General features: G+C 32.8%; 1 protein-coding gene across 1 annotated transcript in view; it reads right to left on the bottom strand.

Annotated features, from left to right (window-relative positions):
- The window catches only part of LOC145261081 (large ribosomal subunit protein mL44-like), a 125,672-nt gene that overhangs the window by 24,537 nt on the left and 85,140 nt on the right, over positions 1-15,995 (bottom strand). The window contains exons 8-9 of the mRNA XM_080119261.1: positions 12,794-12,942; positions 3,972-4,054 (exon numbers count right to left, since the gene is read on the bottom strand). Of these exons, the coding sequence (XP_079975387.1) occupies positions 3,972-4,054; positions 12,794-12,942 (232 nt within the window). The remainder of the gene's footprint in view (positions 1-3,971; positions 4,055-12,793; positions 12,943-15,995) is intronic.

Below are 15,995 nucleotides of genomic sequence, written 5' to 3'. Positions count from 1 at the left end.
ATTTTTTAACCAATAAAAATACAGATAATTTCATACAATAAATAATATTAATTTTTTAACCAATAAAAATACAGATAATTTCATACATTAAATAATCCTAATTCTTTTAACCAATAAAAATACAGATAATTTCATGCGTTAAATAATCTTAATTATTTACCCAGTAAAGATACAGGTAATTTCATACATTAAATGAATCTTTTAACCAATAAAAATACAGATAATTTATGATTAAATAGTAAGATGGACACCATCTTGAAATTGTGAATATAGATTTTTTGTCATTTATTTATATATATATATATCATTCAAACACTACCATGATTGAATATATGGTTAAGTGGCAGTTTTAGTCATTTATCACCGCTTACTCATTTTTGGACCAAATTTCAAACAATTATTGCAGTTTACGTATCACCTTCTCAGCTATAGTGTAAAAAAAAAAATGTTCCATTTTCGTTCAGTAAAACAATAGTTATGATGAATTTACTGGTGTTCAAAATTGTAAAAATTCATAAGGAGGTGAGCGATGATTTTTATGACTGGTTTCTATAGCAACCACATCGCTTCAGTGACTACTGTTGCTATCAATTCACTGCTCTCGCGAAAAGAGAAGTAACAAGTGAAACAGAGAGAATGAAAGAATGAAATGGAGATAATTTGAGGGAATTTTATTGAAAGCAGACGAGTGCCGTACATTGTTATTACATATGTGTATGTTATGTTTATGGGGGCAAAAAAATAAGACTGAAATTAAACAAAGAACAAGTGAATTTACTAGAAGCCTGGAAAAATCATGGATTACAATAGAAAAATGCGAGCATGAAAAGTAATATGGTTAAGCTTAAACATGGAAAAGTAAAGGACTAGTTGTTACAACTGGAAAAGAAAAGGACAAGATATTCTCGTAAAAAAATATGATAAATTTATAACTTAAAATATTGCAGCATTAAATTTTTTTTTAATTCAATTTAACATTATACAATCAAATCTTAATGCTGCAATATTTTAAGTGATAAATTTATTATATTTTTTACTAGAATATCTTGTCCTTTACTTTTCCAGTTTTAACAAGTAGTCCTTTACTTTTCATGTTCGCATTTTTCTATTATAATATAATATATATATTTTATTCAATTTTCATCCCAAACAAGGCACAGTGCCATTTTGATGTAGGGGGCTACTATCGGGGATATAAGTTGCAGGGATACTATGTAGGGAGTTGAGCAGCTAGATGTCTGTTCACACTACTTACATACACATACATACATACTAGCAGGGCTACTTGGCGTTGCCCGGAGTCATATGTTAAAAAGTGTGTGCAACATCTTGATATTAAAACTCTTATCTCTCTCTCTCTCTCCCTTTCTCAGTCTCTCTATCTTCCCCTCTTTCTCCCTCCTCTGTATTCTCACATCCCTTAGCAATACCCATCGATCATAAAATGCTTTGGATAATCATAAATCAAGTAATTCTGCAAAAATAGTCATATTTTAAAAGCAAAAGCAATCTAAGTCCTCAAAATGCCATCATTTTGTTCGGAAATGAATATCCTTACACATGCATTAATAATATCTTTCAAGAGTTTTAAGCAAATAAAGTGTTAAAATGGCAATTTCGGTAACTTTTTTGACAAACGTTCTGCTTTTCTATGAGGAATTTTGTCACGAAATTTGGAAACAAATAAAAAAAAAAAAAACAACAATTTTATTGTGGCATAAAATAAAATGACCCATTCTTTTTTCTTAAAAATAAGACTTCAACAAGACAAGTATCAAACAATCTTTAAAAAAATATTTTTCGTACTCTTACTCATAATTAAATTAACGTTTTTATTATTTTTATGCTTTAGAATTATTGTTTTCTTTTTTTGTAAGAGAAATTTTAAATTACCGTATCCGAAAAAAATATTTGAACCCTTTTCAGAAAAAGTAAACAATTTGACTATTGCCTCAGTTACAAGCCAGTAGCAGTAGCGGCTGCTGTCGGCCATTTATGTCTAAATCAATGACAGTTTTGTAAAGGTACGAGGTATCTTCTATAAGTTTCCAGATTTTTTTTGCATGCACACTTTTCTTGATAGTATGCACATGAAACTCTAGTTCCCTTTGAAAGTAATCTTCTCCAGCTGCAATGCGCTTGCTGTACCATTCCAATAACTTCTGGAAGATGATCCCATGGAGGTTCTCTTGTGTGAGCATGTCAATGACCCTTGTCACAGCCTCTTTCATCTCCTCAATTTCCTCACAACGACAGCGTCTAAGGTTTTCCTTGAGCTTAGGAAATAACCAAAAGTCACAAGGAGCAAGGTCTGGACAATAGGGAGGGTGAGGAACTGTCTTGATGCCGATCTTGGTTATGACAACGTCTTTCTTTCTGATCTTCTCTGAGCACCCTTGGGACAAATTTCACCCAAATCTTCCACGTCTTCAGTTCTTCACAAATAATTCCCTTTACAGTTCCCACACTGACATCAAACTGTGCACCTATTGTCTCTATAGAAACATGACGGTCCTTATTCATGAAATTCTTTATTTAGCCAATAAACTCTGGTATTCTGACTTCTTTACTATTCTTCCACTTCTCAACGTCTCATCATCTCTCACGGACTCCCTGCCTTCCTTAAATCTCTTATGCCATTTAAAAACTGATGCTTGATTCATGCAAGATGGTCCAAAAGCAGTCTGAAGCATTCCATACGTTTCTGTGATATGTTTTCTAAGTTTAAAACAGAATTTTATTGCATATTGTTTTTCTAAAGTGTCCTCACATCCAGATTGTATTTTTGAAATTCACCAGCTGTGACAATCAGGCTTTAGTAGAGTGTATTCCAATTCCTGCTGTAGCTGTTCATTGTAAGCTGAAATCATAAAAATTAGTCATACTGAATTTTTTAGAGTCTATGACAATTTGAAATGCCTGTACAAAACAGCCTAGAAACTTATTGAAGGCAGCTCATATATGACAAATTTCATTGCTAAATCTTGTTTTAACAAAGATAACAATTTCACTGAAAAATTTTTAAAATGTGATAAAACACATATAGTTTAAAGGGTGAAAAATATCCAAGTAATTTCCTTATTTTTAGTCAAATTTTTAAAAATTCTAAAAAATTATTTCTTAGATCATCAAGCTCTTTCTATGTATGCCATGTATGTATGATATTTTACGCCATTTCAATTTTTTTCATGTGTATTGCTGCTTTAGTATGTAGACTGTTATATCTTTGTTTTACCTCCGCTCAGTCCATTTATCTCTCGTTTTAATGCATTGAAAATAATCATGTAAGTTGTTCACATGAGATTTCAGTTTTAAAATTATTGCTCCTGGGCAACACCAGGTTCCCCTCCTCCATCCAAAAAAAAGAAATGTTCGTTTTTTTTATTCCCAAGCAATGATGTGTTTCTTATCTTCCCTTTCCCCTTAATAATATAATGAAACCTATATTTATTTGAAAATCAATTTTCTTAAAGCTACTATGCTAACATGTAAAATGGAGATTAATACCAACGATGACACCGAGCGTCCTGCACATACTCTTACTTATGCAGCTTGTCCCACGTTTTGGCAACTTTTGCTCGGGCTCAGTTGAATGTTACCCATTCTTTCCGGAGAAGTTCAGAGACTGCCAGGAGATCTTCTTTTAGTGCTGGAAGAACTGTGTTGTTGTTATTGTCTTTGATCGACTCATTTCACTAACACAGGCGGAAGGATGCTGCTGTTGTTCGTCCGAGGCCTGTAAAGATGGCAAAGCTCTTGTGACATGGTACTCGCTGTGGCACCTCTTTATGTTGCTCTGCTTTTGCTACTGCCTTTCGACAATTCAACATAGTGATTCCAGAAATCCTGTAGACAGACGAGAGATTGGTTGATTTCAGGTTGCCAATGATCATCCTGCACACCTCGTTAATGTCAACCTGCGTAGGATTCTGTGGGCAAGTAAACACCTCTAAAAGCTATGAGAGACTTACCTTTACCCAGCATCTTCTTATCGCTGTAGACAGCCACCCAGTACAACGACATAATAGTTTCTGAGGCTGACTGTCGGATCACTCTGAAAAAAAGAAAAAATATATATATGTATATGATTACACTACGTATACACGCCTAATAGATAATGGTAACTCTCTGCTGGTTAGTAATGACAGTAATCTTATAAACTTACTTCATCCACTCATGCAATCACACTAGCACCTGGTCCACCATGTGCTCCAACGATATCATCAAGATAATAAAACTTCTAAACAACCTCAGTGGTGATAACATCGGAAAGCTTTCTAATTTAATACTTTCTTCCCTCAAACTGTTAGACTTTGGAATTCCTTTCCGGTTCCCTGACTCTACTGACATTCACAAATCCAAGCGTAATGTGAACAGATATCTCATTGCTCAACTCCCTACATAGTGTCCCTGTAATTTGGTCCCAAATAATAGCCACTTACGTCAAAGTGGCACTGAGCCTTGTTTGGGGTGAATAACGATAAAAAAAAAAAAAAAACAACTTGCATTACACGGTGATCATGTCATTTCTCTTCATGCAACGCATGTCCTCAACCCTCACTGGCCAGGTTTTAGTTTCATACATCATCACACTTCATACAAATGCCTGGTCGACAATAGTAACATTCTGCTGGTCACAAGTTACTTCATCCAACTCCAAACTCTTGCAATCACATTAGCACCTGCTCCATCCTGTGCTCCAATGGTATCACCAAGGTAACAAAACTTCTAAAGAACCCCAACAGCATCACCATCCAGATACATTTTTTCCACATCCGAATTCTCATCTGTCTTCATTCTGTTACATTTCTTGCACACAAACTGGTTATCGTTGATCAACCCAACCATTCGCATCGATTCTTTCAATATGAACAAACCAAAGAAGTCTCCTGTTCTGCACACCTTTCTCTTTCCAGTCAAGATTTAATCTTAATTAGATTCCTATCTTGAACAGAAAATTGAGCATTTAATTTTTAAAAAAATCGTATGGGAAAAAAGCTGAGAAATCCTTCATTTTCATAGCATTTTACACAACACTGATCTTGAAATTTCACTACTTTTATAAAAAAAATTCAATTAAAATTGATATGTTTATAAGAAATACATTGAAAGAAAAATAAATACATGAATTATAATTTTAATTATGAATCACAACTAACAAAATCTCTCAACTTTTACTGCTTTGATTAAAAAAAAAAAAATTGAAAATAAAGCTAATTAGCAACCAAGTCTTTTAAATTTCACAATTCAAAAACATATGTGAAGATGTATTACACAATATAACTTGATGCAAGTTACACAAACATGTACTTTAATTTTTTTTATTAAATGCAATAATAAAAATTACGTTATAATAGAACTAAAGTGTTCTGTGTAATTTCCTTTCGAGGAAAATGAAGGTCTAATTTGGTAGCACAATGACTTTGTAATAATGTGTCTATGTCTTGCTTCCTGCCCATATACAACTTGTGAAGCTTCTGTTGATAAGTTCACAGCCTTTTCCACTCCTTATGAGTGGGCAGATAATTTAGGAAGTTTTAGTTTAATCCCTGTCTTAGACGATTCATAATAGAACTAAAGTGTTCTGTGTAATTTCCTTTCGAGGAAAATGAAGGTCTAATTTGGTAGCACAATGACTTTGTAATAATGTGTCTATGTCTTGCTTCCTGCCCATATACAACTTGTGAAGCTTCTGTTGATAAGTTCACAGCCTTTTCCACTCCTTATGAGTGGGCAAGTAATTTAGGAAGTTTTAGTTTAATCCCTGTCTTAGACGATTCATAATAGAACTAAAGTGTTCTGTGTAATTTCCTTTCGAGGAAAATGAAGGTCTAATTTGGTAGCACAATGACTTTGTAATAATGTGTCTATGTCTTGCTTCCTGCCCATATATAACTTGAGTGGGCAGATAATTTAGGAAGTTCTAGTTTAATTTCTGTCTTAGACGATTGTTCAAGTTTTTCATTTGTAAAACACTCTGTAAGTGAAGGTTCACAAACTTCAGTTTGAGAAAAATCAATCAAATTTGACCAGTGTGTGGCTGCAAAATTGATAGCAGTAATTTTTTTCAGTCTTTTTTTTTTTTTTTTTTTTGGTTGTTCACTATTTCTGGAAAAAAAAAACACAAAAAAAAAACAATTAGTTGCAAACACTTATTTTTATATTTTTGTGATGTAATATGAATAAACTGACTTGTTTTAGTAAAGTGAGAAAACTAATAAAATTTAATGGATAAATATTTATTTACTTAAATGGACAAAATCATTTGAATGCCCTCTTTTCTCACATCCAATTCATCTGAGTTTATCATAGATATCATGATATTTTCTGGAAGTAGTGCAAAAGTACTATATTTTGAACTGTTGAAAACAATAATTTGGATTTCAGTTAACTGTTGTTTTGTTCTTTGAATCATATTAAAAATATACTGTTGTTGGTTAAAAAAATTGTCAGTTTTGATCTCAAACCAACTAACTGCATACACTTGGATGATAAATTTGACCAGAATGTTTAATTTATCATAGTGTTTGAGGATAGACACCTCTGGTCCATAAACACATTAACCTTGTGGCTAATGTTAGCCATCTTGCTTAATTCAAGGGTCCAATTTTCTAAGCTGGATATCTTAGGTTAACTTCTCGAGAAATGCCAACAGCATACTCAAAAAGTAGCCTCTAGTCTTCACTTAAATTATTTGTTTCTTCTGCTGTCAGATAACGATGATCAAGAGGGTCACTAATTTTTTTTAGAATTCTACTTGAGGTAAATCTTGATAATTATTGATACAAAGTTTCCCCAATGGACCAGTAAATGTTATTAGGCTTTTTGTTGTTCCATCAATTAATTTAAAAATTGCTCTAAATGGCAGTTTTTCTAGTAATAGCTGAAAATTGGAAAATTTGCATGTTTAGAGCCAGAATACATAATAAATAACCAATATATAATTTTATTTTCCCCAAAAAAGGAACATAATTGTAGGTGAATCTCTAGAATTAATTTTACCTCCTTGTTAGGAGGACAAGTGCAGATTATGTGGCCTTGTTTGACAATTTTCTGTATTGCACTTTACTGCAAAGTCATCACATCTCAAGACAGGAAGGTTACCGCTACAAAAAGATATATCAAACAGTCTGTCTAGCAGTTCCTTCATTCTTTTCACTTTGGTTGCTGTAAGAGATTTCTTGCCAATCTGTTTGTCCCTCTTATAGCAAAATATATTGACCTTCTGTCCTATATAACGTTCCCTTAACAAGCAAAATTGTGGATTGACTGCTTGCCAAATACTAATTATTTCTTTGGCAATTAGAATTCTCACTATTTTTTAAGTGGGGATAACTGTTTTTGAGGAAATAACTAAACTGGATGACTTGTCGTGAAGTTGGGGGTGCTGTTTCATCCAAACGACAAGATGGCCCAGCAAATATTTGTGAACCACAAGTTAAAACTGACATTTTAAATCTGAAAAGTAAAATAAATAAATGGATGATAACTGAAGGAAACTCTTCCAGTTTTATATGTAAAAAAACTAAGTGCGAGTTCTGATAAGAAATAATGAAAAACTTTGTAGAGTTAAATTAAATGTATTGAAGAGAGAGGACCAGACCAAATCAGAGGCCTAATAGTGTTTAGTTTAGGCATTTTTTAGCAGACTTTAGCTCCCCCTTCGATAATATGAATTTATCCATAGAGAAATTCATTCTTGCTGCAGCTGTGCCATTTTAAATGGGTGTTTAGTGTTTAGAGTTTGAAAAACCAGTGCTTGTGCATTTATGTTGCCATGCTATTTTTAATAGTATTTTCAAGTTAAATTTAATTTTTATGATATTTTTGTTTATTAAATTGTTTAGGTGAAAGTACAGAATAGTTACAACCCATCCTTCTGCATGCTAAGAATGGCTTTCTAAATAATAAAGTTATTTAAGCACAATAACATAGATGTGCAAGTACCAAAAAACCTTTAAAACAGTTTCCTTATTTACTCGTATTAATCTTTTGTGGGTTATCTGATTTTAAAACTATAACTTTAGAAAGAAATGCTGCTTAAAACAATTACTCCCTAAAAATAAAAGAAATAAAAATTTGCCACTAATTTTCTGCAAAGTATTTTTTATTAAGTAGAAAAACTTGAAAATTTACGCGGTTGTGTTTTGTAAAGAATGTGTCGAATAAAATTGTATGAGCTATTTTTTTTAAATATAAAACTGGAGTATTACCATATTTTAATAAAAATTTCAAATAGAATTAGATGTGCAATATTAGGTTGGTGTAAAAATAATGTCAACGTGTTTTTGATGTTCATTTGAACGTCAAAAAATGACATTATTTTTACACCAACCTAATAGAAAAACAAAGAAAAAAAAAAAAACAAATATGTTTAAATTTACTGCAGATACTTGAAATATAATAATATATATTTTAAACAAGTCTTTTTCGTTTCGCCTTTCGAAATAATTAAGCCTAAAAATCGTAACATTTTTAAATTAAATAACAAACAAATGTTAATTTTCAATAGCAATAACGAGCGTGTATTTACAACGGCGAAATCTAAAATGTTCCCACCCTAAAAAAAATTCCTGAAATGAAAAAGCGAACTTTGGTCGCTATTATTTTAAAAACATAATTTTACCTTTACAGTTAATGTTTATTTTATTAATTCATTATCCTCACTCATTTTATTTAAAAATGTAGTTTAAAATATATGTTATATAAGGGTTTCATTATAAGAGTCTTAGAGAGAGATGCTTAGAAAGAGTCTTATTAGAAGTGATGCTTAGAAAGACTCCGAGAGAGAGATGTTGTTGTAAGAGACTTAGAGAGATTGTTCGTTTATAACGATTCCTATATTTTAAATGTTCATTCTTAGATGTGTTGAAGAAGAAGGAGAAGCTCTTTGAGTAAAGGGGATAGTGTTCACTGTTCGGACATTGTATAGACATGATGATGTTGATTCACATTATGGATATGACATGTCGAGATGTGTATGAAACAACATTTTATAACACAGACATATAATACAATTTAATTTACCTTTTTGTAGGAATCACAAACACAAGACGACGTTCTAGAAAAACACAGTTGAGTTTATTCTTCACACGACCAGCCGTGATTTCCATCCTCAAGAATTCAAAGTCTCACATTTTAGTTTCAAAGTGACGTCTTGCTTCCTAGACGACTGACTCTCTCTGAGTTTTTTCACTGACTGTCTTCTCTAACTAAAGTTTTTCTCTATCCCTAGAACTTTCTATTTTCCGTGACGTCATACACATGTTAAAACATGTGCCTTCTTTCACGTGTTCTGGACATACGTGTCCAAAACTTTTCCTATACTCAGTAACCTATTTTTCCAATATGTTAAAAACATTATCTTATAAGCTGCATTCTTTCAATTTAAAATTTCATAACAAACTTGATAGTTCACATTCTTTCCTTGAAATATTTTATCTATATTCTAAACAAACGTTTGTTTTACATTTTTAACTTCTCACACATAATCTATTTCTAAACCTAAATTACGAGGTTCGAATTCCGTCTATTGCTATTTCATTTTCATTTTAACTAAACTCTCTATTTTTATACTTACATGAAAAGGGGACAGCCCTTATCATGTAACATATATTCTAAATAATGATTCCATTTTCTTAACAGTACGGATTGTTTTGATGATGGACGTTTTTGACAATTCACCCAAAAGCTTTTAATAGCTTCAATTTTTCGACTTTTAAAGTCATTTCCTCAAGCAAAGATAACGATTTTGAAAAAAATATTTCGTGTAGGTCTTTTCTATATCAAACCCCAACTATCATCACCATTGCATCACCGGGGTTCCAAAATCGACCTGCCCTGGGTTAGAATACTACAAAAAGTCAATTGTAAGGTTAAAAGTTCAATTCTCAGTGTGGGCAGCTCACATTTTGAAAATTCTAATTTATACACACACATTATATCTATAATATAAAGCTGAATGTCTGTCCGTGTGTCTGGTCGAGAATAGGCTCCTATATGGTTGACTATTATAGAAAACTGATCACATATGATAGAAGATATATCGAGACACAGGAATGGGTATGTTTGATCTGGCATAATGATGATTCATTAAAATTGTGGGGTCTGCGTTCGCGCCTGGTCCACAAAGTATGGAAATAAAAAATTAAAAAATTACAAAAAACGTTTACAAGTGTTTTTGATATAGATGTACATAATAATACTTTGATAAGTATGTTTTAACTTAAATAGGGATGGTATAATAAAATTGTGGGGTCTGCGTTCGCTCCTGGCCTCTATAGATTGAAAATAGGCACAAACTTTAATAAAGACTTTTCATATCTATCTGCGTAAGTATAGTTTGATAATTATGTTTCAGTTTGAAGAAATATGGTATGATAAAATTATGGGGTGTTTGTTCGCGCCTGACCTCCATAGAATGGAAATATGTCACAAAGTTTAACAAGGTTTTTTAATATAGATCCACAGAATATTGTGATAAGTGTTTCAATGTGAACAGGTATGGTATAATAAATTATGGGGTGTATCTATTTTATTTTTACTTTCATCATATTTTGCTTTGGTTTTGATACCCCCAAATTGGAAGCTATCTCTTTACAACCCTTCCTTTTCATAATCTATCATACTTTCATAAATCAAAGTCCATTTTCTGTAGGCTGTTTTTGAACCCAGTTAACGATGGGTACTTTTGCTAGTATATATATATATATATGGAGAGAACTTGAATGCCTACTGGAGAGGACTTGAGTGTCTAAGGTCTCTCTGTACAGGGGTTTCTCAGAACAACCTGGCATGAGGATACTTCTCCCTAGAAATAAACCCTAACTAAATATTTAAAATCACAAAGTATTCGCAGCTCAAATAAAATCTCCTTTCTATGGCTAACCCACATTAGCTTTTACACAGAATGGTGCACCTTTTCCAAGTGAGGTTTACCTCAAGTAATAGCACGAAACTGGATACTCCACCAGACTAGATAAATTCTTGTCCTGGAATCCAGTAAGACCAAGAGACAAAAACAAAAGATATACTATAACATACGAAAATGATTAATTGCAGAGGAGGAAAATTATGTTCTCAATTTCTTTACTAACTCAGTTTTTGAGAGATAAAGAACTTTAATGGAACACTCGAATATCTATGTATCTCATACAAAACTCAAGTGGGATACTTGATTTCTGAGAACTTCGATTGAAGTAAAATAAAAATAAAAAAAATATATATATATATATATATATATATATATATAAACTAGTGTTGGGACGATTCATCAGAATTGGAAAATCAGAACTTTTGAGGGTATTAGTATCAGTATTGGAATCTGAAAAATTGGTGCTTATTTTTCGATGCCAAAAACGATTCTTTTAATTTTCTTTTTTCATTTTATTTTGTTTCTCATTGCTTGTAGTAATAATAAAATAATAAATATTTATTGATTTTAAAGTACCAGTAAAACAAAAATCTATAGAACAACCCTTACAACTGTATTTTTACGCTAGAGAGAATATATGCACATTTAACGCATTTTTACGGTAATTGGGAATAATGACTTTATAGTTAAATATTTAGAGATTTATAAAGAATCAGAATTATGAAAAATATTGGAATCGTCCCATTACTAATATACACACACACACGGGCGGCAAAAAGAAATATATGTATATGACAATTTAATTTTGTAATCCTGTGACAAAATAACTTTATAGTTAAATATTTAGAGATTTACAAAGAATCAGAATTGGGAAAAATATTGGAATCATCCCATTACTAATATATACACACACACACACATATCAGTATATATATATATATATATATATATATATATATATATATATATATATATATATATATATATATTTATATATATATATATATATATATATATATATATAAAAGTGAACGTGTCTGTCTGTCTGTCTGTCTGTGTACATTTCCCTACGCAATAACTCTGTCAATTTTTAGTCTATAGACTCGAAATTTGAAATACCGGGTACTGAGATTTGGGAAAATCAATGTGACGGGTGTCAGCCAGAAATTTGGCTGTTAAGGGGTCAAATTTCAACGATTTGACCTTTAAGAACTCTACCAAACTCCTCCGACAATTTTGGGTCTAGACACTTGAAATTTTAGATATAGGTTCCTTGAACCTGGATCTAACTTAATAAAGTGATTTGAGCCCGAAACTATAAATTTTAAGGGGTCATAATAGGGGTCAAATTTTAAAAAATTAACCATTTTTTTTGTTTTTTTGCTTTTTTTGCACAGCATACACCTCCAAACACCCGAGCAACGCCGGGCACCCCTGCTAGTATATATATATATACACACACACACACACACACACACAGGCGGCAAAAAGAAAGTCCGCCATTTGTAATTTTTTTCAAAAACTGCAAATTTAAGTTACATTTAATGTAACTGTTTAAACAAACTATTCCTCATTTGATTGGCCTTTTATTCTTCTATAATTTTGCTTGTTCATACTTGACTTTTAATTGAAATATTCTAGTGTTCATGTCAATTTAAAAAAATATCTAATGGCAAAACCTCATAAGTCAATCAATTTTCATGATTCCAGTCATCATTTTTCATCCTCTAATAATATTTGACATTAGGTATGAAAATGACCATGTTGCAGCCCTCATGAAAGCAACCTTTTGATAATGTGTTCTATAAACGGGAAGTTCTTGCAAAAAAACTCTGTCCACAGAAATTTTATTTGATGTTAGGCACAAAGAAAAACAAAAAAACATTATTTACAGTGAAAAAAAAAAAATCACAGATTTACCTCGGTTCCGGTTCTGCAAGTCCTTTAGCTTGAAGAATCGACACCAACAAACCCATCGGGTTCTCAATATACCATAATTCACTGATGTCTTTGCCGACAAGATGCGGAAGAATGAAATGATTAACAAACCTTTCGGCTCGAGTTATTCCCTGAAAAGGTAAAAGAAAATTTTATGAAAAACACAAATAATATCATGTATTGTTCCGCTAAATCCATTTCTAAATATATTATACATTATATATCTATATATTAAGTTGGTGCAAAAATAATGTTGTTTTCTGACGTTCAACTTCAAAAGATCATAACTCCTTTCATAATAAACTTTATTACTCGAAATAAGAACCATTAGAATCGACACATTTTTGCCAACGAGAAACAAGTTTATTTATCCCATTAGCGTAGAAACCCGGAGTTCTGGAAGTGATGAAGTCATTGAAGGCCAATTCGGCATCATCTCGGCTTTTGAAGCATTTTTCGCAGAGGAAGTTGCCGAGATGCTTGAAAAAGTGATAATCGGTGGGCAAGAAGTCCAGTGAATATGGCGGATGAGGCAGAGTCTCGTAGCCCAATTCATTCAGCTGCTGTGGGGTTAGTTGGCACATACATTCTCCGCTGTAATTTTTTCGCCCAGATTCAATAAGCTGTGGTGGATGAGACCAGTCACAAACCACCAAACAGTCACCATAATCTTTTTTGGTGAAATTTTGGCTTTGGGAAGTGTTGTGGAGCTTCTCCGGCATCCAACTACTGTGTCGAACGTCGCTGATTGTCGTAGAGGATCCACTTCTCATCACATGTCACAATCCGCTCGGGAAATGGGTCGTTTTGGTTGTGCAGAAGGAGCGTAGAAGACATCTCAAAACAAGGATTTTTTGATTCTTGTTCAATTAATGCAGCACCCATTTATCCCACACTTTTGACTTCCTCATTTGATTTAAATGGCGAACAACTGTTGCGTGGTCGACCTCGAGTTCAACAGCAACTTCTCATGTGGTTTTGCAAGGATCGGCTTCAATTAAAGCTTTCAAATGTTTGTTATCAACCGCAGTCGGCCAGCCGCGATCGTCTTCATCTTCGAGGCCCTCATCACCATTACGAAATTTCTTGAACCATCGTTGTACAACACGTTCTCTAGTGGTTCCTGGGCCATACATATCATCGATATCACAGGCTGTATCGGCAGCTTTTCAGTCTAGTTTAAACTGGAATAAGAAAATCGTGCAGATTTGAATTTTGTCCATGCTGTTGAAAAGCCTGCAAAAAAAGAATGAAGAGATTGAAAACACGATTCGATAGAGCGAAAAACGCACTTCGAAATTATATAACATGGCCATCAACGAATTAATTCAGAAATCATATATGAAATAACATGTGAAAAAAAACAATGCTTTTTTTGCACCAACCTAATATTAATAGAAAACAGACAATAAGGTTATATTGGAGCGATTAACCCCCAAAATGACCGTCAAACTTATAATTGTAAAATATTGTAAAAATAAATAGTTAGGATTTTCTTATACAGTCTACTGAATATATATATATATAGTAGAATCTTGTGATACAGCATTAAAAATTAGTAACAAAATACAGTACAGTATATAATACACATGTATATAATCAAATAACATTATAAATAACACCATAAGGTGGGGCAAATACTGTAACCAGGGGCAGGAAAAACATTGTATTCCATATAGTAACCTAACAAAACCATATACTAGGGCCACCGTATCCTGGGGTTCTACTGTATATTACGGTACTTGTGCAGTTTAGTCAAGACATTAAAAAAATGAAAATATCGAAAAAAGATTATATTGTACGTGTCTGTGTTGGACTGAAGATCTCCAAAAAAAAAAAATTCATTTAATTTGATCGAGTAGTTTTTATTTTACAGCAGAAAAACACGTTGAAGTCAGCCATAACGAAATTTGTTGAACTCGCCAAAGGGAGCACCGACACTCCCTCCCCATCTTTATTACTAGCTTTTCTTCCTAAAAATCGAACCTTTTGCTCGGTATTATAACAAATTGTTTTTTCGCTGTAAAATAAAAACTACTTGATGCAATTAAGTGCCATTTTTTTTCAGAGAACTTCAGACTATAACGAGTACGTACAATATAATTTTTTTTTCAATGTTTTCATTTTTTTAATGTCTTTACTAAACTGTATAAGCGCCTATATTACAATTGTGTTGCGTGTTGTTGATCGGCTTGAAATATCAAGGCGAGGTCTGCCACCCTTCTCAGAAATAAGGAAATAATAATAATTATGAATCATAATAAAAAAATAATATATAACCGGTGGTAATCGTGGACCTTCCACTGATGATTCCCGAAAGGATGAAACACTAGTGTTTATAGGTATTAAAAAAAAAAGTATATATATATATATATATATATATATATATATATATATATATATATACAAGTAATATTGGTTGTTTTTGTTTTACGGCATCGTGGAATGCGTTAGATCAATATAACATAAAATATCTTACTGCAGGGTTGGTTGGTTGTTTTTGTTTTACGGCATATCAACCCTTTTTGGGTTATTTAATGCCGAATCCAAAGATTTTGAAGAAAAATTTTTTTAATAGAATATATTTGTTGTTTTCACGTCAGTTTCTATTTAATCCATAGATGGGACCCTAACAGGTACTACCACTCCGGGTCAGAGTGGACCTGGGAGCAATGGTAATTAAAGGGTGGCTCCACACTCCCCAAAGCCCACAAGCTGGGGCCTCACCACTGGATATAGTTTAAGGTCATATCCAGGACCCCCATTGAGGGACTTTTACCCTCTGCAGGGGGGCAGTCGGCGTATTCTAATGCCCCACCGACAGGGCCCTTACCGCAGGGAGTGCAGCCTTCACGTTGGGTACGTAACAGCTCATAAGGAAAGAAGTGCAACACTTACGAACAAATAACGAAATATTTCACATTAAGAAGACACACGCACACACACATAACTACAATTCAAACATAACAGATTAAAGTTAGAAGTCCAAATATGATAAATGGATGAACGGGAAATAATGTTCATCTCGCCATTTTCAAAGTCCCTCTGTTTTTTCCCTCCACTGTCCACTTCCGGTCGTTCGTCTCGCGAGAAATTAAAGTTTAGGACTACGGACAAAGGGAGACGACTTTGCCCAAAGAAGTATACAGTTATACTTTCATTTAATCCCAACAAGCATATCAAC

Source organism: Euprymna scolopes, chromosome 37, assembly GCF_053919585.1.
Source record: "Euprymna scolopes isolate OS-2025 chromosome 37, ASM5391958v1, whole genome shotgun sequence".
In the NCBI taxonomy this organism is placed as follows: Eukaryota; Metazoa; Mollusca; class Cephalopoda; order Sepiida; family Sepiolidae; genus Euprymna; species Euprymna scolopes.
This window is presented reverse-complemented; position numbering and strand designations above follow the sequence as displayed.